At 41.6% G+C, this 27,380-nt stretch overlaps 1 protein-coding gene across 7 annotated transcripts in view; it reads right to left on the bottom strand.

Annotated features, from left to right (window-relative positions):
- Positions 1 to 27,380, bottom strand: part of FAM168A (family with sequence similarity 168 member A) — a 231,147-nt gene that overhangs the window by 19,309 nt on the left and 184,458 nt on the right. For 4 of the 7 annotated variants that reach the window (XM_089513045.1, XM_089513042.1, XM_089513044.1 and 1 more), the window contains exons 4-5: positions 23,626 to 23,706; positions 8,022 to 8,147 (exon numbers count right to left, since the gene is read on the bottom strand). In XM_089513045.1, the coding sequence (XP_089369171.1) occupies positions 8,022 to 8,147; positions 23,626 to 23,706 (207 nt within the window). The remainder of the gene's footprint in view (positions 1 to 8,021; positions 8,148 to 23,625; positions 23,707 to 27,380) is intronic. The other 3 variants (XM_089513048.1, XM_089513047.1, XM_089513046.1) reach the window with 2 other exon arrangements.

Raw genomic sequence — 27,380 nt, forward strand, 5'->3', positions numbered from 1 at the left:
AATTGTGCCTTTCACAGTATTTTTCAACTATGGGATGAGTTCAAATTGCTAACATAAAGGATCTTCCAATGCATTTCTCCCAGAAGGAACCAGATCTCAGATTATTGTACAGTATGCTAAATGAGAACTAGTCTAGTGTAACAATTAGGAGTTGGATTGGACTTAAATTATCTTTTTAAAAAGCCTGAACTCTCACAAGAAGCCAAAGAGACTTTACCTATGGCTATTGTATTTTGAACTGAGCCTAACGTACTTTGGGCATACCGCGAGATGACACAAGTAGCAGGAAAAGATGAAAACGCTCAGTAAAGTGGAATGTAATGAAGAGGAAGACCACACTGCAGATGGTTTCACTCAGTAAAGGAAGCCAAAGGTGCCCTGAATTTGCAAGATCTTAGCAGGGCTGTCAATAACAGGGTCTCTTGGAAGTCTCACCATAAACCGAAGCATCACCATAAACTGAAGCCAACTTGACAGCACATAACAACAATTAAGCTTTTAACTCTATTGATACTATAATTATATTGTAATGGTTATATGTTTTTAAGTGATGTGAGCTTTTATCTGCCTCTGTTTTAATTTTTGTATGATCCATTGATGCTGATAGCTGGGGAAAACACAGGAAACAAACACACAAAATCAGTAATAGGCTTAGCAGTTTGAACTTTATCTATTGTGAAGCTTAATGGAGTGGCCTCCTTGGAGCAACAGATTTGAAGAACATCAATTTGTTGTTGCCTGTTAATTTCTTTGAGGTTTTTTTCTGTTGTGGGATAGTGAGAATTCGAATTTTCGACCTCAGGCTCCAAAGTATCTTGGAGAAGCTAAATCTTAGTGACATAGTAGGGCATAAGGAAAAAAGCTGCATTTTTGAAATACAGCAATGAACAGAGGTTCTTTAACCCCAGATGGCAAATTTAGACTGTTACCTGTTCTGATCAACACACCTGCTTTGCTCCTGCTATCTACAAAGATACAGGAACAGATCAACATTAAAAGACCTTTCCAGAATGCTTTAAAGTTTAAACCAAATGCACTGCCATTTTCTTTGGTTTGCTTTTTCATCCTTTTTGACATGTACATGTTTTCCAAGCCCTGCTTGTGCTTGGTTGCCTCTCCAACACATCTCACAGCCACCATTTACTATAGTTCCCTCCACATCCAAGCAGATTTTAGGGTGAGCATCAACAGTTATATCTGCCAGGGTCTTGTAAGTTCGTTGGCATTATTTTCCTTTGCTCCATCCTTTACACCCTCTGTTGTTGTTGTGTGCCTTCAAGTCATTTCAAACCTATGGTGACCCTAAGGGGACTCTATAATGGGGTTTTCTTGGCAAGTTTTGTTCACAGGAGGTTTGTCATTGCCTTCTTCTGAGGCTGAGAGCATGTGACTTGACAAAGTCACCCAGTGGGTTTCATGGCTGAGCAGGGAATCAAATCCTGGTTCCACAGTCATTGTCCAACATGCAAACCACTACACCATGAAATCTTTTGATGTATGCCCCTAAGTTTTATCCTTGGCTTATCTACACATCATATCAAAACCCACAGTTTTGACCAGTAATGCTTCCCTCGGCTTTATACATGAGGCCGACTTATTGTCGAATATATACAGCATTTATCAGAAAGCTTCAATCATATTTCCACAAGAATTTGCCATGGAACAGTGAATTTGGCCCCATAACCAGGAACTTATTTTGAATTGCCAGGGTGAACAAGAGAGAAGAAGTATTGGTAATATGGAAAATGGTAATATGGATCAATTTCAGATTAGTTACCCCTGAGGACACCAAACTGAGAGGAAGGAGAAAGTTTAGGAATTGTTGCCCAAGATGATACATCATGTACGCAAGCTGAATAGGCCAAGATGAGAAATGGACATGGGAGAGGTTCCAATTTCACTCCAGAGGAAAGAGACCCACCAACCTCTCAGCCTCATGTCAGCAAAGCAGCTGTGGCAGGATTTTCAAGTGGGGATGGTCCCAAGACTCCAGATCTTGCCAGCTTCCTCTAGACTGGGAGATAAATATTCTCATCTTTTAAAACCCCTTACAGGTTCTCCATCTGAGTCAGATATCAGCCATAAACAAAATTATAGCTGTTATCTCTTGAAGAGAAAAACCAGTCCTCTTCAAAAACCTTTATGTTCCTTCTTCCTACCACATTAGCTTCAGCTTGAAAGGCCAGAAAATATGCCTCAAACTCATCCGGTGGAAGAGTGTGCATGCTTAAATCAAGGTCCCTCCTCTTTTACAGAACTCTTAAAGGGCAGCATCCAAATGCGATGCTACAGTAAACCTCTCTCTGCTGGACCGTTTCTGAAGCAGGCTCAACCAGCTTGGCTTCTCATGGCTTATCTGTCTGCCATATTCTGGAAAGGACCCTGTGTGGCTCTCTTTCAGCAAAACTTGTGGGCTTTATGGTGGAATCAAGACTATTTGGGGGCCAAATAATGTGCCCTTGCTGTCTGGGTGTCTTGGAACAGTTTCTCCCCATAGAGATTTCCAATATGAAGTCGAAGGCTTTCATGGCCGGCATCCATAGTTTTTTTTTTGTGGGTTTTTCGGGCTATGTTGTCATGTTCTAGAAGAGTTTATTCCTGATGTTTTACCAGCATCTGTGGCTGGCATCTTCTCTTGAATGTCAGGAATAAACTCTCCTAGAACATGGCCACATAGCCCCAAAAACCCACAAAAAACTATGCCCTTTCTCTGTCCTCCATTCAAGGATAACTGAATTTCACAGGGAGAAGCTCAAATCAAATTCTCCATAACCTTTTCCTAAGATCAATTTAGGCCGCATGGGTGAAATCAAGTCATGTACAGGATGCCCAGCAGGCATCCTTGCTTTGTCCCCCACTGAAGACCACAAACTTTCATTGCTGCTGTGTGCCTTCTAGTTGTTTCTGGTGTATGGCGACTTATAGGGTTTTCTGAGACTGAGATTGTGTGACAAGCCCAAGGTCACCCAGGAGGTTTCCATTGCCGAGCGGGGTTTTGAACCTAGTTTCCAGAGTAGTCCAATACTCAAACCATTACACCACATTGACTCCACAAACTACCATGCAAGGGATTTATTTATTTATTTATTTATTTATTTATTTATTTGGAACAGAAAATGTAGCTCTACAGAGCTTAGGGGACTGAGTACAGCTCATCTACTCCTGCCATCCATAGGACTGCTCTTTCAGGTAAAGCACTTTGCCACCCAAGGTGGCAAGGTCATGATCCAAGGACTCAGGCTTTGTAGGGAGCAGACTCTCTGCAATTAAAAACAGGAACTCTTCCAACATTTATGTCTCTAGCCACACAGATCTGGCAGAACCAGACAGCAAGCAGAGCCATTAATTGCTTTTGCCTTCTTAGCCTGTAAATGAAATGCCCTTGAGCCTTCTCAGCACCACACTTGCCTTATTCTTTAGGGGACTAAAGCAGCCATGAGCCAGAGTTCATTTGAAATACGAATCTCAGCTTTCAGACTTTCACTAGCTACCCTACCAAACAAAGGCAAAATAGCTAAGATACATGGCTTTATCGATATTATATTAAAAATAGCATTCAAAATACAGTGCTACCTCGGGTTACGAATTTAATTCGTTCCGCGGCGCCGTTCGTAACCTGATACATTTCGCAACCCGAAAAGGCGCTGGAAAGCCGCTAGCCGCGGCTTCCGATTTGAATTTCGCGCCGAAATTAATTTCGTAACCCGAAAAATCTTTCGTAACCCGGAACAGTTTTTTCCAATGTAACTTTTTCGTACCCCGGAAATTTCGTAACGCGGTGAATTCGTATCCCGGGGTACCACTGTACTAAAGCCGATGAGAAAGGAAATTCATTAATATCTTTCACAGAGACAAGACTGTTAATGTATCACCAAAGGTCACCTTAGTGGAAGAGAGATTTTTCAGATAGCTTTGTACCTACTTCTGCTCTTTTCTCTACAGTCCCATTTGCATTATTGACAAAAGTGCTGCATCTGTTCAGTTCCTATTAAAAACACGGACGACTTGCTCTTTACAGACATACAAAAACAGAAATCTCCACCTTGCCTCAAAAGGGTAAAAATTGCCATGCAAAACCATAGGAGGGTCACCTTGTGGAGAATAATTTGCCAACAAGGAAGTAGAAAGGGAGGGGATGAGTAGAAAGGTCTCTGAAGGTTGCATTTATTAAACAAATACTGAAGCAAAACAAAATTATCTGGATATTGGCCTGTTTAGACTTAAAGCAGGGGTAGGCAACCTTTTTGAGCCTAGGGGCTGGGTTGTTGTCCCTCAGACAACTGGGGGGCCAAAGCCGGGGGGAGCTTCCACCCTCTGGGGGCGGGGCCACGTGCCGGGGGTGGAGCTTCCACCCTCTGGGGGCAGGGCCAGCACTGGAGGCCTCCCTCTCTTAGCCGGCAGCCCCCCAAAGGCCCCGTGCGAGTGGTCCGGTCCTGCCGCCGATTGCGCCGGCGCAGGGCCTTTGGCAATCGGTGGCAGGGCCAGGCTCGGGCCGGTACCCCGGCCTTGGCGGGCCGCATGTGTCCCCGCGGTCCGGGGGTTGCCGACCCCTGACTCAAAGCATGCAACTCTTCCTGAAGCAGGTTCAATACCCATCTAGTTCCAAGGCCATTATGATTTAAACCTGAACGTGCGGTGGCCATGAAAGAGGATATCTTGCATTCTTCATGTTTCAACGTGCCATATGGATTTCACCGCACGCTAGGATCCAAATCCACAGCAGTACTGCGTGCTGCTTTCTGTTTTACTGCACAGATCCATGTGCCAGGCATTACAGATGTACCAATTCATCACAGCAGTCAAAATGAATGCCAGAATCACACATACACACCAGACAGCCCCAGTATCCTCTCCTGCAGCACTACAGTTGGACCTCTCTATCCATGGATTTCCAAGACTTGAAAATATCATATAGGTATTCCAAAAAGCAAAGCTTGATTTTGCTGTTTTAGGTAAGGGACACCAATTTACTATGCCATTATATTTAATGGAACTTGAGCATCCATGGATTTTGATACCCATGGGAGGTCTGGAAACCAAACTCGATAACAAGGGCCTACTGTATAACCCACAGTCACAGCCCTTTAGCACCTCAGAGGAAGAGAAGTATGTCTGCTATCAACCTGCTATGACCCTATAGCTTAGAAACCCCAAGGACGTATATAGGGAGAGGGTGGGAAGACAGCCCTTTTTACTACATTTGCAGAAATGTATTCTGAGTAATCTCTGCTCAGAGAAATTATAAATTTAGAGCTTCTTTCCCCTGGAAGCTCCCACGGGCAAATTGAATTCAAGATGCAGTCAGATGTAGGGCCCTTAAAAATGTAAATACAGCGCGCCCGCGTCATACACGGGCGTGCTTTACGTGGACGTGAGCTTACGCGCTCAAGCCGCGGGGCGCGCACAGGACAAAAGGGGCGGCGCATCCCATTCAATTGAATGGGCACACACTCCTGTTGTGCCCCGTGCGCCGCCGCACACGAGCCCCATTGTTTCCAATGGGGCTTAAGCATAGGCGGAATTCACCTTACGCGTAAGGCGAGGGCCGACTGTACAGATCTTCAGACTGCCATGTAGTTGTGTTTCCAACAGCTACCACAACCAAGGCAACATTAACTGGTGCAAAATGTTGCAGTCAGACTTTAGCCAGGGAGAAGCTTTCAAAGTCAAACGAGTTAAGCATAGCAGCATCTGTCAGAACTGTTCCCAGTTTCCTTCTGGCCTCTGTTCAATACACTGGCAGCAATGAAGTCTTAGTGAGTGTTGGGGGCACAAATAACCAAAGACATACCACCTCCCCTTGCACATGCCATCAGAACCCCCCAAAGCAAAGCAGAATGCCTTTTCTTTTGCTATGTACATGTACACTTTGGATTGTGAGTGTGGAGAGAGTAGCATTCATATTGTCTATTCCTCTTTACCTTCCACTAGAGAGTTTTGGGGAAACAGCAGGAGACATTTCAGCTGACTTCCAATGGTCAAAATAGGAGCAATGTGGCTCCATTATTGGAACAAGCTTTTTGATTTCAACATGTTGTTATTTACCTCAATCCATTAGGTGTCAGCAACCTACAAATAAAGCATTCAGATTTCTGTTTTGCGATGGGAATTTTGTTGTTAATTGATCCCTTTCACATGTAGCCTTGTTAAGCTAGGTGTCTCCCATCTTATATCTATGCATTTCATTTTTTCTGCCTAAGTGCAGTACCTCACATTTCTTCCTGCTGAAATTTGCTTTTTTCTTAGTTTTGGCCCAGCTTTCTAATCTATTAAGGTCACTTTGAATTTTGTTCCTGTCCTCCTAAATTGGTGTCATCTGCAAATTTGATAAAGATGCTGAATAGCACTGGGCCCTCCACTGGCCACTTCTCTCCAGGATGAAAAGGAGCCATTTGCTGAGCACCCTTTGAGTTCAGACAGTCAACCGGTTACAAATCCACATAACAGTTGCATTGTCTGGCCCACATTTTACTAGCTTGTTTGCAAGAATATCATGGGGGACTTTGCCAAAGCCCTTACTAAAATTCATTTTAATTCTGAAATTGTTCACTCAGTGAATAAAATTATCTAATACATTACAACAATAAAATCAATATCATAACAAATTTTATCTTAGGGACGTGGGCCCATTCCAGAAGATTTGCTTTCCTTATCACAAGAATTTATTATCTTAATGTCTGACCAGACTCTAAAATGGGATTGAAGTGGTCTGCGGTACTGTATTCACAAATTCAATAAGTGGAAGCCATTTTTCAACAAAACCATCATGACTTATTAGTCCCTTATTTACTTTCATGCTATCTGACAGATTCTCTAAAAGCCATAGATCTCATACTCTCTTGCGTCAAGCATCTAAGGAAACGTTTCCAATTTTCCAGCAACTACTGTAGTAATTTCCATTCAAGCAGCAATAATAAGGAAACCAACACAATTTTTATGTTTCAAATGTCTATTTTAAGAATAAATGGTTACCAATAACAGTCCACAGCAAAATTTAATATCTTATCTAGTAATTATTGCAACTTGTTTTAAAACATTAAGCAAGAATGAGTTTACTTTAGGGCAATCTAACCACAGATGGGTATATGTTCCAAAAGTCTCACACTCTCTCCACCATTTTGATGATGTCTCATATCCTATCATTGTCAATCTAGGGTGTTTGTGTGTAATGCACCACTTATGGACAATTTTTAAGACAGATTGGGATTTATTTGGAGATAATGACCACATACTGTTTCAATCTTTTTCTAAAATTCTAATTCTCAGATTTGATTCCCAGGCCATTAACAGGCAACCCAGTTAAAAGGATTGCCTGATCCTTTTAAATGGAGCCAAGACATGAACCTGGGATCTTCCTTCCACCAGGTACAGGCTCTGCTCCTGATCTAAAGTCAAAAGAGCCACTGTCACCCTAGAGTAGGGGTGAGAATATTTCTTCCAACTGTTCTTCCTGCCAGGAGAAACCTCTTAAAGGTTGGGCACATTTTTCAACTGGGGATGTACAAATTCTACTGAAATGAATGTGGGTGAAGCAGGAACCAGCATGGTGCGGTGGTTTGAGCATTGGAGTTTGACTGGAAACCAGGGTTCCAACCCCCCTTCAGTCCTGGAATCCCAATGGGTGACAGTGCAAAGGAAACCCCATTCTGAACAAATCTCGACACACACACACACACACACACACACACACACACTTGCCTTACAGTCACTGTGAGTTGGAAATGATTCAAAGGCACCCAAGAACAACAAATAGGAACACGGAAGTGCTCAGCCCACATTCATTTCAAAGACAACCACACTGTTCCCAAATGGAGGGTGTGTGTCCCCTGTTTTAAAATTCACATGGTTGGCCCCCAGTTTTATTTCTATCACTCAGCACTAAAAAGGAATAATCATAAAAATAACAAATACGAAGTGCAACCCCTTCCCAAATGAAAGAGAGAGCGAAAGAGAAAGAGAGAGAGATAGAAAGAGAGAAATAAAACAACCATTAATAACCCCAGAATTAAAATGCTATTTACTGAATGCTGCAGATGAAGTTTGGTAAGTTCTGTTCTCGGTCCCAGTATCCACTGGGAGGTGAAAGGTACCCTCAGTGGCACAAGAGGACGATGTCTGAGGCCAGGCCTGTTTCATCAGAAGCGTAGCTTGAGTGAAGACAGAAGAGAAGGTGTTACAAAGGGAACAGGCAGAGGGATGGACATTACAGTGAAGATGCAATTATCCATTCTTAAAGTGTGTGTGTCTGTGTGTGTGTGTGTAGTTCAGAGCCTTATTTCTCAGTCTTTGTGGTGATATGCTTCAGATAAGGAGACCCACCTGGGTGTGAAGGAGAGACTATTTAGTCCTAAAAGTTTGCTTGACTGTCTATTCAATGGTGATGGAGGACCAAAGATTGGGAACCACTGGTCTAAATGAAATCCCTGGACCTATTTAAAGATAGCTGTCACGTCCCCTCTCAGCTTTGCCTTCTCCAAGCTGAGCATAGGCAGCTCCTTCAGTTGCTCTTCAGGGAAGAAGATGGAAAGGCAGTTTCAAAGCAAAAACCCAGGGCATTTGGAAATCCTATTTTTTGTGTGTGAATGGGGAGGAGATATCTAGCCTGGGTCTTTCTGTTGGGTATGCTTTGATTGAGAGTTCCTGCATGGCAGAGGGTTGGACTGGATGGCCCTTGTGGTCTCTTCCAACCATTATTCTATGAGTTTTTTCTGTGGTGTTGGTGGCAGGGAAGAGACAGGAGCGATACAAGAGAGAGGAAGGGGCAGGTTTGAGAACAGGGACTGTGGAATGAAATGAACCCACTTTCATTGAGTGCAGGCCTGTTCTTCACAGCTTTTGATACCTGCTGTTGCAGAGAAAAATCTTCTGAGAATCCCTCAAAGAAAGTTCTGTAAAGCAAGACTTTTCATGGAGTGAAAGGTAGTATGAAAGCACGCCAGGGAGGGGGGGATTCTGGCTTCTCAAAACTATTTTGAAAAGGGGATTATTGGGAGAATACAGTGGGCTCCTGATATCCTCTAAGGATTGGTCCCAGGACCCCCTGTGGATACTAACATCCATGGCAGCTGAAGTCCCATTAAATACAATAACATAATAATTATATAAAATACAAAAATCAAATTTTTAAATACAGTTGGCCCTGCAATTCCGTGGACTTGAAAATCCAAGAGGGATGACCGCCATTAACCCTATTCAAGCCTATGGGGCTTGAATATGTGCGAGTTTTAAAACTCGTGGGGGTGTCCAGAACGGAATCCCCCACGAGTTCCATGGGGCGGCTGTATTTTCAAGCTGTGGATGGTTAAATCCATGGATAGAGAATCTGTGGATATGGAGGGCCAATTCTACTCTGTTTTGCAGAGTAACTTAAAAATCTTTTCTCAATTTCCATACATACTGTAAACAGGTACATGACTCAGCCACCTGCCTTGAAAGAAGTGCTTTTGGTTTCAAACAATAGCACATGTGCTGGACGAGCAATGTAGAAAAATGAAGCCCTTCCCTCTAAGCCAGTGGTTCTCAACCTTCCTAATGCGGCAACCCTTTAATATAGTTCCTCATGTTGTAATGACCATTAACCATAACATTATTTTCGACTCGGTTCCTAAGACCATTAGAAATATGTGTTTTCTGGTGGTCTTAGGCGACCCCTGTGAAAGGGTCATTCGACCTCCAAAGGGGTCGCAACCCACAGGTTGAGAACTGCTGCTCTAAGCGAACATCCATCAATGTGGTGGTAGCCATATAAGCTATACTTAGGCATGTGTCACTGGCATCTATTCTATTGGGCATCCTACACAATGGTTAATGTTCTCCTTGACTATAGTTTTCCCTGAGTTGGGAATACTCAACCATTTGTTTTCAACACTGACTGCCCGTCTTTCTTCTCCACTCCCCATGAAGCTAGCCCCAGTAGAGCTCAAAGCAAAGGGGTCAAGATGTGGTGCTATCAGCCCAGGATTGTGAGTTTCAATCATATAGGTTGTGTACACATCACATAATGGGTGGCTGCAAAATGCAGCCCATTGGAAAACATTGAACACTGGGTGGTACAGAAACTCTGTGTATGTCATCATACTCCCAGTGATGGGCCATTTCCACATGCAAGTCATCACTTATGTTGTTGTCAATGACTATGTGGTTGTTACACAACTTTTTAACACAGCTCCCTATGTGAGCCTGCCTGAGTTTTAACAGAGAAGAGTTTTCATTCATTCATTCATTCATTCATTCATTCATTTCAAGGATTTATATCTCGCTTTTCTCCCACAATGGGATTTCTCTTGGTCCCAACAACATCACAGACACGTTTGTTGAGGGGATGGGAAGAAGCATTCTCGGTGGTTGCTCCGAAATTGTGGAACTTCCTTCCACAGAATGTTCAAGTGGCTCCTTCTTCCCTGCTGTCTTAGAATGTTATTTAAAATGTTTAAATTAAATATTTTAAATTTGCAATTTAGGCAGGCCTTTGGTTTTTAACTTGTTGCAGCAGACGGAGCTTTTAATGGGCTGTGTTGTGTTTAAAATGGTTGTAAGGTGCCTTACATCCTGTGAGGAGAAAGGCAGGCTATCAATTAACTGAATTTTATTGCAGCCATCACAAAAAGCATGAATTTAAAGGGATTTTATTTTTATTTTAAATATTTATATCCTACCTTCTGCTTTGAAAAATTCTTCTGTGTGGTTCACAAAGAATAGAAAGAACTGAAACACAAGAAATAAAACCCTTCTCTCATCCCCAGCCATAAAATTGAATAGACTTGGAGCAATAAAACTAATGAGCCATCAAACACACAGGAGATGGAACGAAGGTTTGATCTGGTACCTTAATCCTAACAATACTGGTGCTATTCTTTTTACTGAAAATATTCCACAAAAAGGGGAGGGAAGCTTTGCTTCTAAACAACCACCACCCCAAGTGGCTGGAAGTCCTCCTCTGGTTCTCAAAAACTGCTATTTTTGGGCATTAAAATGGTACAGACCTTCCAACCTATTTAAAAGGCTAAGTGTTGTACCCAGAGATGGACCAGAGAAGATGAACTCCACAGATATACTGAACTTTTGGAGTATAGTCATGGAAACAGAATCACAGAATATAGAGTTGGAAGAGACCATAAGGGCCATCCAGTCCAACCCCCTGCCATGCAGGAACTCTCAATCAAAGCATCTCCGACAGATGGCCACCCAGCCTCTGCTTAAAGACCTCCAGGGAAGGAGATTCCACTACACTCTGAGGGAGTTTCTTCCACTGTCAAACAGCCCTTACTGGCAGGAAGTTCCTCCTAATGTTGAGCTGGAATCTCTTTTCCTGGAGTTTGCATCCATTACTCTGGGTCCTAGTCTCTGGAGCAGCAGAAAACAAGTTAGCTCCCTCCTCAATATGACATCCCTTCGGATATTTAAACAGGGCTATCATATCACCTCTTAACCTTCTCTGTCATCCAAGTCATTAATAAAGATATTGAATAGCACTAGGCTCAAGACAGAACCCTGTGGGACCCCACTGGTTACTTCTCTCCAGCATGAAAAGGAGCCATTGTTGAGCACCCTTTCTGTACGGATAACCAATTACAAATCCATGATGTACTGTTACTTTGTCTAGCCCACCTTTTACAAGCTTGTTTGCAAGAATGTCATGGGAAACCTTGTCAAAGGCCTTACTGAAATCAAGATATACTATATCCACAGCATTCCCTTCATCTACCAAGCTGGTCATTTTATCAAAGAAAGAGATCAGATTTGTCTGGCATGACTTTTCTCTGAAACCCGTGTTGACTTTTTGTGATTATGGCATTGCCTTCTAGATGTTCACAGACTCTCTTTTTAATGATCTGCTCCAGAATCTTTCCTGGTATTGATGTCAGACTAACTGGACGATAATTGTTGGGATCCTCTCCCCCCCCCCCCTTTTTGAAGATGGGAACAACGTTTGCACTCCTCCAGTCTACTGGGGCTTCTCCTGTTCTCCAGGAGTTCTCAAAGATTATTATTGCCAATGGCTCCGATATTACATTTGCCAGTTCTTCTAATACTCCTTGATATAGTTCATCTGGTCCTGGAGACTTATATTCATTTAGATTAACCAGGTATTCCTGTACTATCTCTTTACTTATTCACATCACGAAGAAGAGAAAGAAATGGCACCTGGTAGCTTCCTCGTGGTGATGAGCTCAATCCATTTTAGATTTCAGTCCAAACCTTGCATGAAAGTTCAGACTGAACCTCAAAGCAAATTCACCAACCCACTGATGTGAAAGCCAACTGTCTCCATGAAAAATGCAGTCATCAAATTGATCAGAATGTAGCTGTCCTTATTTTATTTCTGTACCAGGAGTGGAGAACTGCGGTAAATTCAGGGATTACCCAAGTGGCTGGAAGTTCACCTCTGCTTCTCAAAAACTGTTATTTTTGGACAGTAAAATGGTAAAGAGAGATTCTGCAACCTAAAAGGTAAACCATTGCACCCAGAGGTTTCCAGGGACAACAGTTCACCCTGTATTTTTGGCCAGAAAAAGATTGCTCTGGTTAGTCTGGAGATACCAAGAACCACAAAATCAGCAGTTGGAGGCCACATGTCACCCTAGGGCTGCACTTTGGCCACCTCTGATCTAAATTTAATCCCAGTCCCATAAAAGTATAGGAAACCGGTTGAGCCATATTGACTGATCTTGCTCAGAAGCAGGGTTGTGAAGTTCACAGGAGCAGCTTCTCTGACTATTGTGCCCTTGAATCTATCTCTTTTTCATGTAAAATAATCCCTTTCTGATGGAGAAAGCTTTCTTTTTTCACTGGCCTTTATTCTGACTTCAGCCTAGAAAAGGAATGGACAACAATAGCATTCCAGATGTTGTACTACTGCAATGCACAGTGGTCTTTACCACTGTCTGTACTATGTAGGTCTGATGGGAGTTGCAGACAAGCATGAATAATTTAGGATATATGAAACCCCATGAGATAAGTTTCTGAGGAGAAGTTTAGAACTTGTAGCTAACCAAAATGATCTGGAGAAAATCACTTACTTGTTAGCTAATACAGCAAAGTCTGTTATGTTTAACACTGCCAGATTCGCTGTGAAAGCAGCTAAACTTAGATTAGATTTTGAGGATAAAGGCCTGCATGGAAATCTGCAATAAATATATTATACTGTAATAACTTGAATGGATTAGGTAACACTGTGGTGTGTTTAGCATGAAACATTTTTGTAATTTTAGAGTAAACATTTTGCTTTATATGTTACAGAACCAACTGTGACTGTTTTAAAAGGTTTTAATCATTTTTCTAATTTTATGACTATAGCCTGTATATGGTTGTCATGAATAAGATGTACTGTACATGGATAATTATGGCAGTTTTATCCCCAGGATAGCTATAGTGGTTTGAGCCCTGGGCTATTTTGCAAATAAAGCTTGTGTTTTTTTCTAAAGAATAATTCCTCCAGGACACTTTGGGATGTTCAAACACCAGCTGAAAATCAGGAAAAAGTTTGCTGGTCTCTTATCTTCCCAATGGGGTTTCCCAGCTGCCAGGAAATCTCTTTTTCAACTTGGTAAGAAATAATTACAAGTATTTTTCCCTCATTTCTGTTAGGACCTAAAATGGTAGCAGTTCTGGCTGGTAATGCAGCAGCTACAAAAGCCTTGCAAGGCTGTGTATCCAAAGGATGCTTGGCATCAGGAAGAATTGTGCCTGACCTTCAAGTGACTTACATGAATGGAGTGTGGGGGCCGAGAAGAGCTTGAGACACCAATAAAACCTTACTTACTAGAAATTCAATAGAGCAAAAACTCCCAAATGTAGAACAGTTTGGGGAGAAGTTATTTCATGCATGGCTTTCTTTAAATAGCCATAGGTAAGCCATTGCCCTTGTTTGTACATAACAAGGATACTGAAATATACATGCAACAAGAGACTGGAAGTCAAAAACCTGGCTGGCTAGTTTATATGAAACTCAACCACCCACAATCCAATATCATTTTTGCAGCTTATTGTCCTGTAGCTCCCCAAACATAAGAATCTCTTCTCTCTCTCTCTCTCTCTCTCTCTCTCTCTCTCTCTCTCTCTCACACACACACACACACACACACCACTCCAACTCTCAGAGAACCATGTTGTTGGAAGGGGCCTCAAAGTCCAACCCCTTGCATGCAGGATCTTCAGTGATTCCCAAACCTTGATCCTCCATGTGTTTTGGACTTCAGCTTCCAGAAGCCCTAGCCACTTTAGCCAGTAATATGGAATTCTTGGAGTTGAAGTCCAAACATCCACAGGACCAAAGTTTAGGATCCACTGAGCTAAAGCATCCCAGTAGGGAGCTGTCCAACCTCTTTTTGAAAATGTCCAGATAAGAAGACCCCCCCCCCACACACACACACAAATGGTTCCATTGCCGAACTGCTCTCGCTGTTAAGAAGTTCCTTCTAATGTTCAATCCAAATCTATACCCTCCTGTGACTTAAAACCATTAGACCTGGTCTTATACTTTCTGGCAGCAGAGAACAAACTTGCACTCTGCTTTCTGCAACAGCTCTTGAGATATTTAAAGAGTGAAATCATGTCACCCTTCAGTATTCTCTTTGCTCGGCTGAATACACCCAATTCCCTCAACCTTTCCTCCTATGTTTTGTTCTCCATAAACCTCTTATCTTGTTGCACTTCTCTAAACCTGCACCAACTTGTCTACATCCTTAAAATGAGGCACTCAGAACTGAAAACAGGATTCCAGATGAAGTCTGACTAGTGCAGAATATAGTGGGACTGTTACTTTCCTTGACTTGGAAACTGGAGTTCTATTAATGTAGGCTAAAATATTATTTGCCTAGTTTGCTGCAGCACCGCACTGCTGGGTCACATTCACTTGTGGTCAATTGTCAACAAGAATAATACCAAGGTCCTTTTCACATGTATTACTACTTACTCAAGTATCCCCCATCCTATACCTTTGTTTTTGTTTTTATTGCCCAAATGTAAAGTTTTGTTTGGCTGAATTTCATTCTATTAGTTTCGGCCCCGTTTTCTAGTTTATCGCGGTCCTTTTGAATTCTGCTCTGATCTTCCAAAATGTTAATTCCCAGTTTTGTATCATCCACCAATTTGCTTCTACCTCATCATTTAAGTGATTGATAAAAATGATCAGGGTCAGCCCCAGGACAGACCTCTGCAGGACTCTGCTCAAGACTTCCCTCCAGTCTGAAGAACAGCCACTGACAACAGTGCTTTATACACAATTTTCCAACCAATTATGAGTGTTTCCATATATTTCATATTTTACCAGTTTGTTGACTGAAATATCATGGGGAATTTTATCAAATGCTTTGCTTAAATCCAGATATCTGACATATTCAGCATTCCCATCATCTACTAAACTAGTGAACCAATTAAAAAGAGAGAGAAAGAATGAATATGGCAAGATTTATTCTTGACACCGTCATGCTAACTAACCATTATGTTGTCTAATCAACCATTGCATTGTCATACAGATACCAGCAAACAGACTCCCTTCATAATCTGTTTTAATATTTTTCCCGGTACTGAGATCTATATAGTTTCCCAGATGTTCTTTTTTGCCTCTTTTGAAGAAAGAGGTGTTTGCTCTTTTCTAGTCCTCTGGCACCTCACCTATTCTCCAAGAATTCTTAAAAATGATGGGAAGCGGTTCAGAGAGTACCTCATCCAGTTCCTTCAGTGAAGGTGTTCCTAGACAAGCTGACATTTCACTTCCCTCACCATTCATCACTTGATGGCAATTTCTCCCAAGCAATTAGGATGACATTCCATGGCATCACTACAGTGTAGCTAATAGTAGGCTAGAAGCCTAGTAAAATGAACAAGAGAGCGCATGGTGTAGTTATTCATGTGTTGGACTACAACTCTGGAAATTAGGGTTCAATTTTCTGCACGGCCATGGAAACCCATGTGACGCATGGTCAAGTTACACATTCTCAGATGCAGAAAACCCTGTCATAGGCTTGCCTTGGTGTTGCCATAAATTGGAAACGACTTGAAGGTACAAAACAACAACAACAACAACAACAACAACAACAACATAAAGAAGAGTTCCCAAAAGACAGTTGGCAAGAGGAAGGCACCAGCCAATTTCTAGCTATGAATACAAGTAGAATGAGCTATCATCTAATGGTGAATAGACTATGTTTCACCAGAATTTTTGACTACAACTTCCACAATCCTTTACCGTTTGCAGTTCAAAACATCTAGAGATCCCAGGGTTCCCCATTCCAGCTCTGGAGTCTCAAATGCCACTACAACAGCTTTGAAAGGATTCTCAAAATCCGAGGAAAACATCCTTCTCAGGCAAGCTCAACAAAGAAGTATAGAAGGTCTGTGTTGAACAATGGACCAAATTCTTAAGCAAAGCCAAGTGAGCCCAAGTGAAGACAGGACTATGCAAGAGATTCTTCATGAGTAACTAAGTTCATTCATCCTCAGCTTTTAATATACTTGAATTGCTGCCCAACTTTTCCTTGGGGCTAGTATATACAATGAAAGCCAGAGTGAACAGAATACACTGCAAATCCTCGTTCTCAATTACAAGCTAAAAAATTACAACACCACTAGTTATGTTCATGGTTTAGAAACCAAGTCCTGAACCAGAAATGCAGGAAGCCAACATGAAGTCTCCTGGAAAATTCTGTTCTCGCCATCATCTCAGTATCTCCCACTAGTCTTACCATGGTAGCCTTTTTTTTTTCATGGAGGAGGTAGCAGATAGATAACTAGTCTACTTCTGAGACTGTGAGAGCCTTGAAGGAGGGGGCTGTTCAGGCACTGGGTTGAGAAAATGGAGCCTTGAGATTGAGTTGCAGCCAATTTTGTGCTTATACTTCCCAGCAACATCCTTTCTGGGTGGGAGCTGATATAATGGATAGCCAGTATTATTATTATTCTCTGGTGTATTATTGATAGAAATGGATTGGGTATAAAACTAGCCTCCATGGAAATTAAAATGTAGACTCTAGTTATATGAAAACTGCAAAAGCAGATCTTCCAAAAAAGAAAAGAAAAAACCCTACCCGCAGAAAGGAGAAACCCCTGGAAGGGAACAGATAGATCATTAGTATTTAATGTAGGGAACTGCTAGACTTGGAAGGATTCTTTCCCTAATTTTTATTCAAACATAACCCATTTCTTTAAACAGTTTTTGTGCCTGGGAGGTTCCCAATACACAGATCCTGGGCTCCTGGGCCGAAGGGCTAGAATATCTGGCAGCCAGACTCCATTAAGTTTGTCAGACCAATACTGTATTGATTGCTTTAACCTGCTTTGCATTTCTTTCCAGCAAATATTGCAATTCAGAAAACAAGATCCCCATTCAAGAAAGTGAAAACCAAGAATTTCTTTCAGAGAACAAGTCCCAAGGCAAAATTCTGCCTTCACATTTATTTAATAATGTACCCACCTTTTAGAAAGTATTATTTTCAAATGAGCCAGAGGAAGAATTAACCTAGGTAAGTTTAAAATATGGTCTTCCTTCCACATTTGCAGATTTGATTATTCAGGTTTACTCCTCCGCTGCTACCCTATACGGAGCCAAATAAAATATGTTCTCTCTAGGCATTTGTAGGTCCTACAGTATGATTCTAATTGTGCTGGAAGACCTGGAAATGCCTAGAGAAGTGTCCTTTCTGGTTTTTATTTTAAAGAATAGCAGGCTTATATTCTCATTTTCCCACTTTCATGGGGATCCTGCACCCCTAACCTGAAGAATGGGTTTGGGGGTGCAAGATCCCTGTGAAAGTGGAATACTAGTATGTGGAAAGCTGAGATAGAATGTTCTATCCCTCCATTCTGGAATCAAAGAATCATAGAATCGTAGAGTTGGAAGAGACCGCAAGGGCCATCCAGTCCAACATCATTCTGCCATGCAGGAAATCCAAAATCAAAGCATCCCCGACAGATGGCCATCCAGCCTCTGTTTAAAGACCTCCAAGGAAGGAGACTCCACCAAAATCTCAGTGGGAGTGTGTTCAACTGTTGAACAGCTCTTGCTGTCAGGAGGTTCCTCCTAATGTTGAGGTGGAATCTCTTTTCCTAGAGCTTGCATCCATTGCTCCGGGTCCTATTCTCTGGAGCAGCAGAAAACAAGCTTGCTCCCTCCTCAATATGACATCCTTTCAAATATTTAAGCAGGGATATCATATCACTCCTTAACCTGCTCTTCTCCAGGCTAAACATCCCCAGCTCCCTAAGTCCTTCCTCATAGGGCATGGTTTCCAGACCCTTCAGTCACCCTCCTTTGGACATGCTCCAGTTTCTCAATGTCCTTTTTGAATTGTGACACCCAGAACTGGACACAATATTCCAGGTGAGGCCTGACCAAAGCAGAATACAGTGGGACTATTACTTCCCTTGATCTAGACACTATACTTCTATTGATGCAGCCTAAAATCGCATTGGCTTTGTTAGCTGCTGCATCGCACTGTTGACTCATGTTCAACTTATGGTCTACTTGGACTCCTAGATCCCTTTCACATGTTGTCTCCTTAAGCCAGGTGTCCGCCATCCTATATCTGTGCATTTCATTTTTCCGCCCTAAGTGCAGTACCTTACATTTCTCTGTGTTGAAATGCATTTTGTTAGCTTTGGTCCAGCTTTCTAATCTAATCAGGTCGTTTTGAATTTTGATCCTGTCCTCTGGGGTGTTAGCTACTCCTCCTAATTTGGTGTCATCTGCAAATCTGATAAGTATGTCCCCAATTCTGTCCTCCAAGTCATTGATAAAGATGTTGAATAGCATTGGGCCCAGGACAGAGCCCTGTGGGACCCCACTAGTTACTTCTCTCCAGGATGAAAATATGCCATTGTTGAGCACTCTTTCTGTTTGGATAACCAATTACAAATCCATGTAACTGTTACTTTGTCTAGCCCACCTTTTACAAGCTTGTTTGCAAGAATGTCATGGGAAACCTTGTCAAAGGCCTTACTGAAATCAAGATATATTATATCCACAGCATTCCCTTCATCTACCAAGCTGGTCATTTTATCAAAGAAAGAGATTAGATTTGTCTGGCATGACTTCTTTCTCTGAAACCCATGTTGACTTTTTGTGATTATGGAATTGCCATCTAGATGTTCACAGACTCTCTGTTTAATGATTTGCTCCAGAATCTTTCCTGGTATTGATGTCAGACTAACTGGACGATAATTGTTGGGATCCTCTTTTTTCCCCTTTTTGAAGATGGGGACAAAAAAGAGGATCCCAACAATTATCATGGAAATAATCCTTTCCCACGGAGGCCTAACCAGCCTCATTTTGGCACCAAATTAAAATGTGCCTCTTCATCCAAGATTGGGGGCCTTGTTGTCATGGCCTTGCTCTCATCTGTGAACTATGGATTTTTGTACACTGTTTTATTCTGTCAAATTATATTAAATTAGTTTAAGTTGTTACTATGATCTGCATGCTGACCTAAGTTTTAAGGAAGAATAATCATAATTTAAACAAATTATACATATGTTGTATACATAGGATTTTGATAGTCTGGAGAGAGTCCAGAGGAGAGCAGCCAACATAGTGAAAGGTCTGAACACCACCAAAATATATGAGGAGCGGCTGAGGGACATGATAACCATGTTTGAATATTTGAAGGGGTGTGATATTGAGGCTGGAGCAAGCTTGTTTTCTGCTGCTCCAGATAACAAAACCTGGAGCAATGGATTCAAACTACAAGAAAAGAGATTCAAGTTTAACATTAGGAAGAACTTCCTAACAGTAAGAGCTGTGACAGTGGAAGATGCTGCTGCCTCTGAGTTTCGTGGGTCTCCTTCTTTGGATGTTTTTAAACAAACGTTTGATGGCCATCTGTGGGAGTGCTTTGATTGTATATTCCTGCAAGGCAGAATGGGGTCGGACTGAATTTTTACTCTTCCAACTTTGTAATTCTATATATATGTCGTTTATGGAAAAATCTACCTACTTCCTTTCAGACTATTTTGTGCATCAAAGAAATAGCCAGGATTAATGCAACACAGAACTGTATAGTACCAAATACCAATAAAGCCTTTGCTAAAGAATCACTGAAGTGTGGGGATGAACCCAAAGTGAGAGACGCAATGGGATGATCATCAGTGAAAGCATGTAGCTGATGCAAAAAGCAGCCCTTATCAGTGTCCAGGGAAATTCTGTGTTCTTACTTGGCACAGGGCAACTTAAAATATTCCCTTGAACCCCAATTTACTTCATTTTGTCATTGACATAAAGTCCAGGTTACAACCAGACACTACTTCTTGAGTAACACTGAATGGCAACTCACTGTGATAGGAAGGAATGAGGAAAGGGGCATAGTCGAAGGCTTTCATGGCCGGCATCCATAGTTTTTTGTGGGGTTTTTTGGGCTATGGAACCACATGGCCCAAAAAACCCACAAAAAACTAGGAAACTGGCACATTTGCCAGCTGTTTCTAGAAAATGCCAGCTAAGGAGGCCAACTCTTACATAAGAGAAAGGTGAAAAGGCATGTTTTTTATGGACTAGAAGTGAGAGAACAAATTATACTGCTGGGCTGATCTGACAAGCTTGCTGGGTGGCTGTGAATAAGTCACTGTTTCACTACTTCAAACTTTACATTTGTAAAAGGGAATGCTGATCACTACTTTGTAAGGGACTTGAGGTGGAAGTGGTAAAATGCAGCTGAATCTCAACAATACTACAAAAAAATTACACTGCAAAAAGTAAATGCTGCATCACGTTGAAAGACAGGGAATGTGTAACTGCTGTGTTGAAGCAGCTTCACTGGCTACCGGTTCATTTTCAGGAAGCATTCAAAGTAAGTGTTATTGTCTGGAAAGCCTTATATGCTTTATCTGAAAGACTATTATCTCTCCACATTTTGTTGTTTTTGTAAACCACCTTTGAGTTGATCGCAACTCATGGCGACCCTGTGGATGAGACATCTCCAAGACCCCCTATGCTCTGCTCAGGTCCAGCAAACTCATTCCCATGACATTAACAGAATCCATCCACCTAGTGTGTGGTCGTCCTCTCTTTCTACATTCCTCCACCTTTCCTAGCATCATTGTCTTTTCCAATGAGTTGTGCCTTTTTATGATGTGACCAAGCTACAATAACCTCAACTTTATCATTCTGCCTTCCAGGCAGATATCAGGTTTGATCTGTTTTAGGGCCCATTTGATCTCCCTACATGATCCTGACCAAATCTTGTGCTCCCACCATAGGGTCTGGAAACCATGCCATGAGGAGCAACTTAGAGAGTTGGGTATGTTTAGTCGGCGGAAGAAACAGTTAAGAGGTGATGTGATGGCTCTGTTTAAGTATTTGAAGGGATGTCATATTGAGGATGGAATAAGCTTGTTTTCTGCTGTTCCGGAGATTAGGACATGAAACAACAGATGCAAAATACAGGAAAAGAGAGTCCACCTCAACATTAAGGAGAACTTCCTGACAGTAAGAGCTGTTTGAGAACGGAACACGCTGCCTTGGAAAGTGGTGGATTCTCCTTCTTTGGAGGTTTTTAAACAGAGGCTGGATGGCCATGTGTCAGGGGAGCTTTGATTGTGTATTCCTGCATGGCATGGAGTTGGACTTGATGGTCCTTGAGGGTTTTTTCCCAACTCTATGATTATGTTTCACTACTGAAAGAGGCCCATCTGGTGAGGATGTGGCAGAGGGCCTTTTTGGTAGCTGCTCCCTTGCTATAGAACTCCCTCCTACAGGATGGAAGGTGGGCCTCCCCTTTGCGTTCCCTTCCACCACCAGGTAAAGACTTTTTAAACATGTAAACAGGTATGTTGTAATTAACTAGATGCACAGATGTTTTTATGAGATGCGTGTACTGCTCTTGTATTCTCATTGTTATTTTTAGACTATTAAAATTCTATTATTTTTTTTTTAAATATGAAAGCTCATTTAATACTTTCTAAATCTCCTTATCATCAAGTTTTTAGGTGTACAGTGGGCCACTGGTTTCCACTGAGGTTTGGTTCCAGGACCACCTCCATAGATATCAAAATCTATGGATGCTCAAGTGCCATTAAATGAAATGTTATAGTAAAATGGTGTCCCTTATCTAAAATGGCAAAATCAAGGTTAGCTTTTGTGAATTTATAATATTTTATTTTATTTTGTATTTTCAAGGCATGGATGCTTGAATCTGTGGATACAACGAGCTGACTGTACACTGTTTTAACCTTGCTGTAACCTACCTTAGGTCTTGCATTGGGGAATATAAATAAAATAAGTGATTAATAAATAAGTAAATAAACCCTATTTCATCTCATAGTTACTTGGAAGCAAGATTCTAATGTTACTCAGTATGCACTCTTCACTGATGAGAACTGTCCCCTTGAGCAGGTTATCAAACACTGGAAGCCAGAAACTCCCCAATCTCATCACATCAAATTCAATGACCTCCAAAGTTATGAAACATGCTCTAGAAATAACAGACACTGCTGCAGCTGCTAAGAACAACAGCGCTCCCATCACCCTGAGGATATGAGTAAAACCTCATCAGTGGCAGAAGGAAAGACGCCAAGAGATGGTTTCTGAACCACCCTTCGCTCACATTTACTTTAATGGAATGTCAGGGTGCCAGCTTAAGCATTTCATTAAAAAAAATACCAGAGAAGAATTTTCTTCAGAGTTAAAATGGGAGGAAGGAGGGGTGCAGTAATGGTAATATTTAGCAATGATTTATTATATATGTTGTATGGTATTATTGAGCAGAAAATTAAAAAAGAATGTATTTAAAAAGAATTAACATGGGATACATACGTTTAACTTATCATACCACAAAAGGATTTAGTTTGGAGTGAAAGAATTCCCAACCTAAGCAAACCTGGGGCATCATACAGAGATGCAATGTGCTCACATACCCAGCATGCTTGCCCTCAAAAGAAGCTACTGGCCAGGGCAGTAAAGCATGTAGGGACATAGCTTTATTAGAGTAGGCAATTCAAAGTTACAAAAAGTCTGCTGGTTTATTTCTGGAGAAAATCTAGCCATTTTCACCCAGAACATAACTGGAAATGTCAAGCTTAACTGAGTGCTGTGTATCCCAGTAACCAGGCACAATACAGAAAACTAAGTACATTTAACAACCTCAACCATGTCAAACCCAATTTGTTATTTTCTAAAGACTTACTGTGATTTTGACTTATGAGATGGAAGTGATAGGCATTCCTGAAATGAAATTTACACACACAGTTTTGTCCAGCAGATACTGCAAAGTGTAGATACTTCCCTATCAGCTAAAACTATATTTGGACGGTTACACCGCCCAGTTCCAGAATATGGACAATAAGCAATTAAGCAAAGCTACATAGTAGTAAGGTACGCTCACTGTCATGTATACTTGGTTCTGTTACACAATGCTTGCAAAAATATTTCAATCCTTAATGAGAATACACCTGACAACAGATTTTATAATGTGCTGCTAAATGTTCCGTGGCACATTTGGTAAAAACTAATGGTGTGTTGATTATAGCAGAGCTGGTTATAGTGATGAGAGAATGAAACACCTGATGAAAAGACTGTTCATGTGCACAAACACACCAGCCACAATATGAGGCTTAAAAAGAAATCAAGGACCGGATGCAACTCTACATACTGCCAAGTGTGGCTGAGTGGCTTCCAAAAAATAAAGTTCTGTTTACCTGGGGCATAGCCGGGGCTGGTGGTTGGATACATATTTGGGTTGTAGGTAGGAGCAGCTGTAGGATATCCTGCAGGATAACCTGAAAAGAGAAGAGAAAGAAGGCTTTAGTTGGCAGGAAGAAGAGATGCAAAAACCTGTAGAGAGAACTTAACACACTGAAAACAGCAAAAGACCTCACTGGGAACTGAGCAGGGACAGCCAGAAAAAGATTATGAGGTGTAAGTATGGTAGAACTGTGCTAAAGAAAAAATCTGCTTAGACGTAGAAAAAGTTGTATGTTTTCCAGTTAAACATGTACAAAATGTTCCAGGCCATGTTCTAAAACACTGTGATGCTTTCTACACTAGGTAGGACATCAGTCTGAGATACAATGAACAAGTTTGGACTTGCATGGTTTGGCAATAGCCTTTGCTCCTTCTAGGTGAGTTTATATGAATGTCTAGCCTTTTGTTGTTCAATTGCTGTCACTGCAGTTTTTTTAAAAAAAAAATTCTATATAAAGTTGGTTTAATTCCTTTTAGGGTGGATCCTGGGCTTCCAAGCCTCAGTCCAAAGGCTCTGTGTCATTAAACAGCTGTCTTCATTTTAGAATGAGCCACAGAAACCAGAGAAGAGACTAACAGGTTTACACTTAGCAGACACTGGTCTCAATGAAGGTGCAGATGGTTAAAAACCCCACAAAAAAAACCCCTTGGTTTTGCTCCAAGGATAAAGGGCTCTGGTGGCAAAGTGGGAAACCTTCTTCCATGTCTTTGGCCTGATCCACCAGATCATCTAGGTACCCAGTGTGTGCCTGAACAAGCCTTTCAGCAACCTAACTTCTGAATCACCTTATAAGCAACTATACAATCCCCAGAAGTGTTTGCAGAAAAAAACCATGGACTTCACATAACTCTGTGAGTAGCCATGGGACATGGCTGCTTTTTCTTTAAATGTACAAAGCCTCTTCTTTTCCATTAATTAGAATCATCTATTGCAGCAGTCATTACCACTGTGCTGGAATAAATAACTATTTGTTCCAACCTCTCATTTTCAAGAGTGTTGTGTTCTGCTACTAAATCAGGTTAATTAAAAATGGTTACAGTTAATACTGGAGATGCCAAGGATTCACTAATAGTATGTAAAGCCCATGCTGTTCAGTAGGCTGCAGAGTGTAGAGGATTCTGGCAATCAAACATCTTCAAGTGTTATTTATAGAACCAGCAATGGAGCACAGAATGCTAATGAGGAGGAAGCGCACTGTGTTCCTGGTGGTGCCTGAGCTTCTTGCCTCAAGTTATCAGTAAATTTGAAGGGTTTTTTTTTAACATGTGGCTCTTGGACACTTGGCCAGCCCCGAAAGTGGTTCCCAACGTGGTTGCAGCTGTCCAGCCCTGCCTTAAATATACACATGCTACCTAGCAGAATTGAGCTGCCAGAATGCCAAACTCATCTGCTTTTGTAAAATTCAAAGACATAGCCATGTCAGTCTGGAAATCAATATGCAAAGGGATCTTATAGCATTTTTGAGACTAATATGTTAGTTCCAAAGATGCTATAAGATTAGAGTTGCCATTTGTCTCAGAAAATCCTGGATTGAAGAGACTAAAAAATGTCCTCGTCAGCTGGGCCAGCTGAAGCAGTAAAGCCTGGATTTCTCCTTTGTTGCAGGCCAATGGGTATGTTCAAATAGGGAGCCCTGGTGATGCAGTGGTTACAATGCCAGTACTGCAGCCACAAGGTTGTGAGTTCGATCCCAGGGCTCCAAGGTAGACTCGGTATTTCATCCTTTCGTAGGTCGGTAAAATGAGTACTCAGGCAATTGGCTTATTATTATTATTATGCTTTATTTATATAGCACTGTAGATTTACACAACGCTGTACATACAAACAATAAAATAGATAAAATAAACCTGCCCATGGCATACAATCTAAGAAATAATAGCATAATACATATAAATAATACATAACAATACAGGAAAGGGTACAAAATAAAGTAAAGCAGGCAACAAATTAAAAACGTCAAGTAACAAATAATAGTAATAGCTTACAGATTGTAAACCACTTACAGAGTGCTGAGTTCACTGATAAGTGCTATAGAAATGTACATGCTATTCTACATGCTATTTAAATAGGGCAATGGTGATGAAGCAAGAAATCATATAAGAGGGTCAGCACTCAAGGGAGCCTCATCCCACCTTGCAGGCATAGCACTGCCACCTTATTCTTCCATTCCTGTCCCCCATTTCCCCTAACAGACCAAGACAGTGGGAAAGGAAAGGAGGCAAGCAGAGATGGCATTGGGTTGTGTGTTGACTGTGTTGGTGCCTTGAGCCTAGGGCTAGGCAGCAGGGTAGGCCTTCACTTCTGAACAGCCTCAAGAGAGTAAAGAGAGTCCCATTATTTGCTGGAGCTGCTTGAGGGAGAAGAACAAAAGAACTCTTAGCTTGGTAATGGTGCTAAGGTTGAATCATAATAGTAGAGAAGGTGCAATGATTAATGTGTTGAGTTTGAATAATCAGAAAGCAAATTAATGATATGCATAATTGTTACATACAAATTAAGATTCCTAGATATGACGGACTGGAATATGGCATCCCTAGATAAGATTGTTTTGCGTACTGCTTTTGCAAGAGTTTCTCATGACAGGAATTCAAATATACAGTCATGTAGGCCTGTAAAATCAGTATGTACAGATCCTTTAGCACCTTTGTGACTAACTGAAAGAAAGAAGTTGGCAACATAAGCTTTTGTAGATTTAAGGTGCTACAAGACCACTCCTCTGACAAGAGTTTGATATGAGGGACTGGAATATGGCAACCCTATACAAGATCCCTTTGCACAGTGCCTTTGTAAGAGTTTAGCTTTCGCTAGGAAACATCTCTCTCTGTGGAAGAAGACTCCAGCCAGGAGTTGTCTGCTGTGTACTGTCCCAGGTTCTGAAAGACCATGCCTTGCCTTGTCTTGTCTGTCATGCCATGACCCAGAACTACCAGAGAGTGCCTGTGCTGCGTGCAGCTACCCCTCACTCATAGGCTAACCCAGGACAGGCAGCTGTGTTTAAAAAAACAACACAACAATTTGTAGACAAGGCAGCATTTTTAATGAAACAAGAGAGGTTTTCATGTTGTTCTCCCAGCATCAATTGGATGTGCAGGATCCTGCAACAGAGTTCAGGACAGATACCAGGGGGCCTGTTGCAACAGCAGTAGCTGCACAAACAGGCAAAGGTTCCTGTGACACCAAGACCAAATGCTGCACAAAGTTGCTTCAGCAGGATAACCCTCTGGGGCCCTAGGCTTTGAGGACTGGAAGACCCAAAGCTAGAGAACCAGGCATGGAAATTCAAGGAGTCTTGAACATTCAAGTGTCTTGAAAAAAATCAAAGAAGATGCAAACACACACACAGATGGGCTGCCAGGGGAAACTGCAAGATACTTGAAACTAATTGAACGCAATTAGCAGATAACTCTTGTTTTGAATTAGCAGCACTATATCTTAGTGTCCATTTAGCCAAAGTAGCACAACAGGCTTCAGTAAAACAAAACAATACTTGAGATTGTCTCTCCTGGAAGTGCCTGAGTGCCCACTTGGTCAAGGAGAGGCATGGAAATGTATGAGTTCCCATCCGCCAATTGCAAACCTTGCTTTTGCTTTATAGTTATCTGGGGGTTTTTCTCCTTGAAAACTGTCTCCCTCTTGCTCCTCTGGACAGGATCTCCTCCAAACTTCCATACAGGATATACTAGCTTTTTCTTTAATGGAAATGCAGGG

Source organism: Sceloporus occidentalis, unplaced genomic scaffold, assembly GCF_023333645.1.
Source record: "Sceloporus occidentalis isolate IW3139 unplaced genomic scaffold, rSceOcc1.0.p SCAF_2, whole genome shotgun sequence".
Classification (NCBI taxonomy): Eukaryota; Metazoa; Chordata; class Lepidosauria; order Squamata; family Phrynosomatidae; genus Sceloporus; species Sceloporus occidentalis.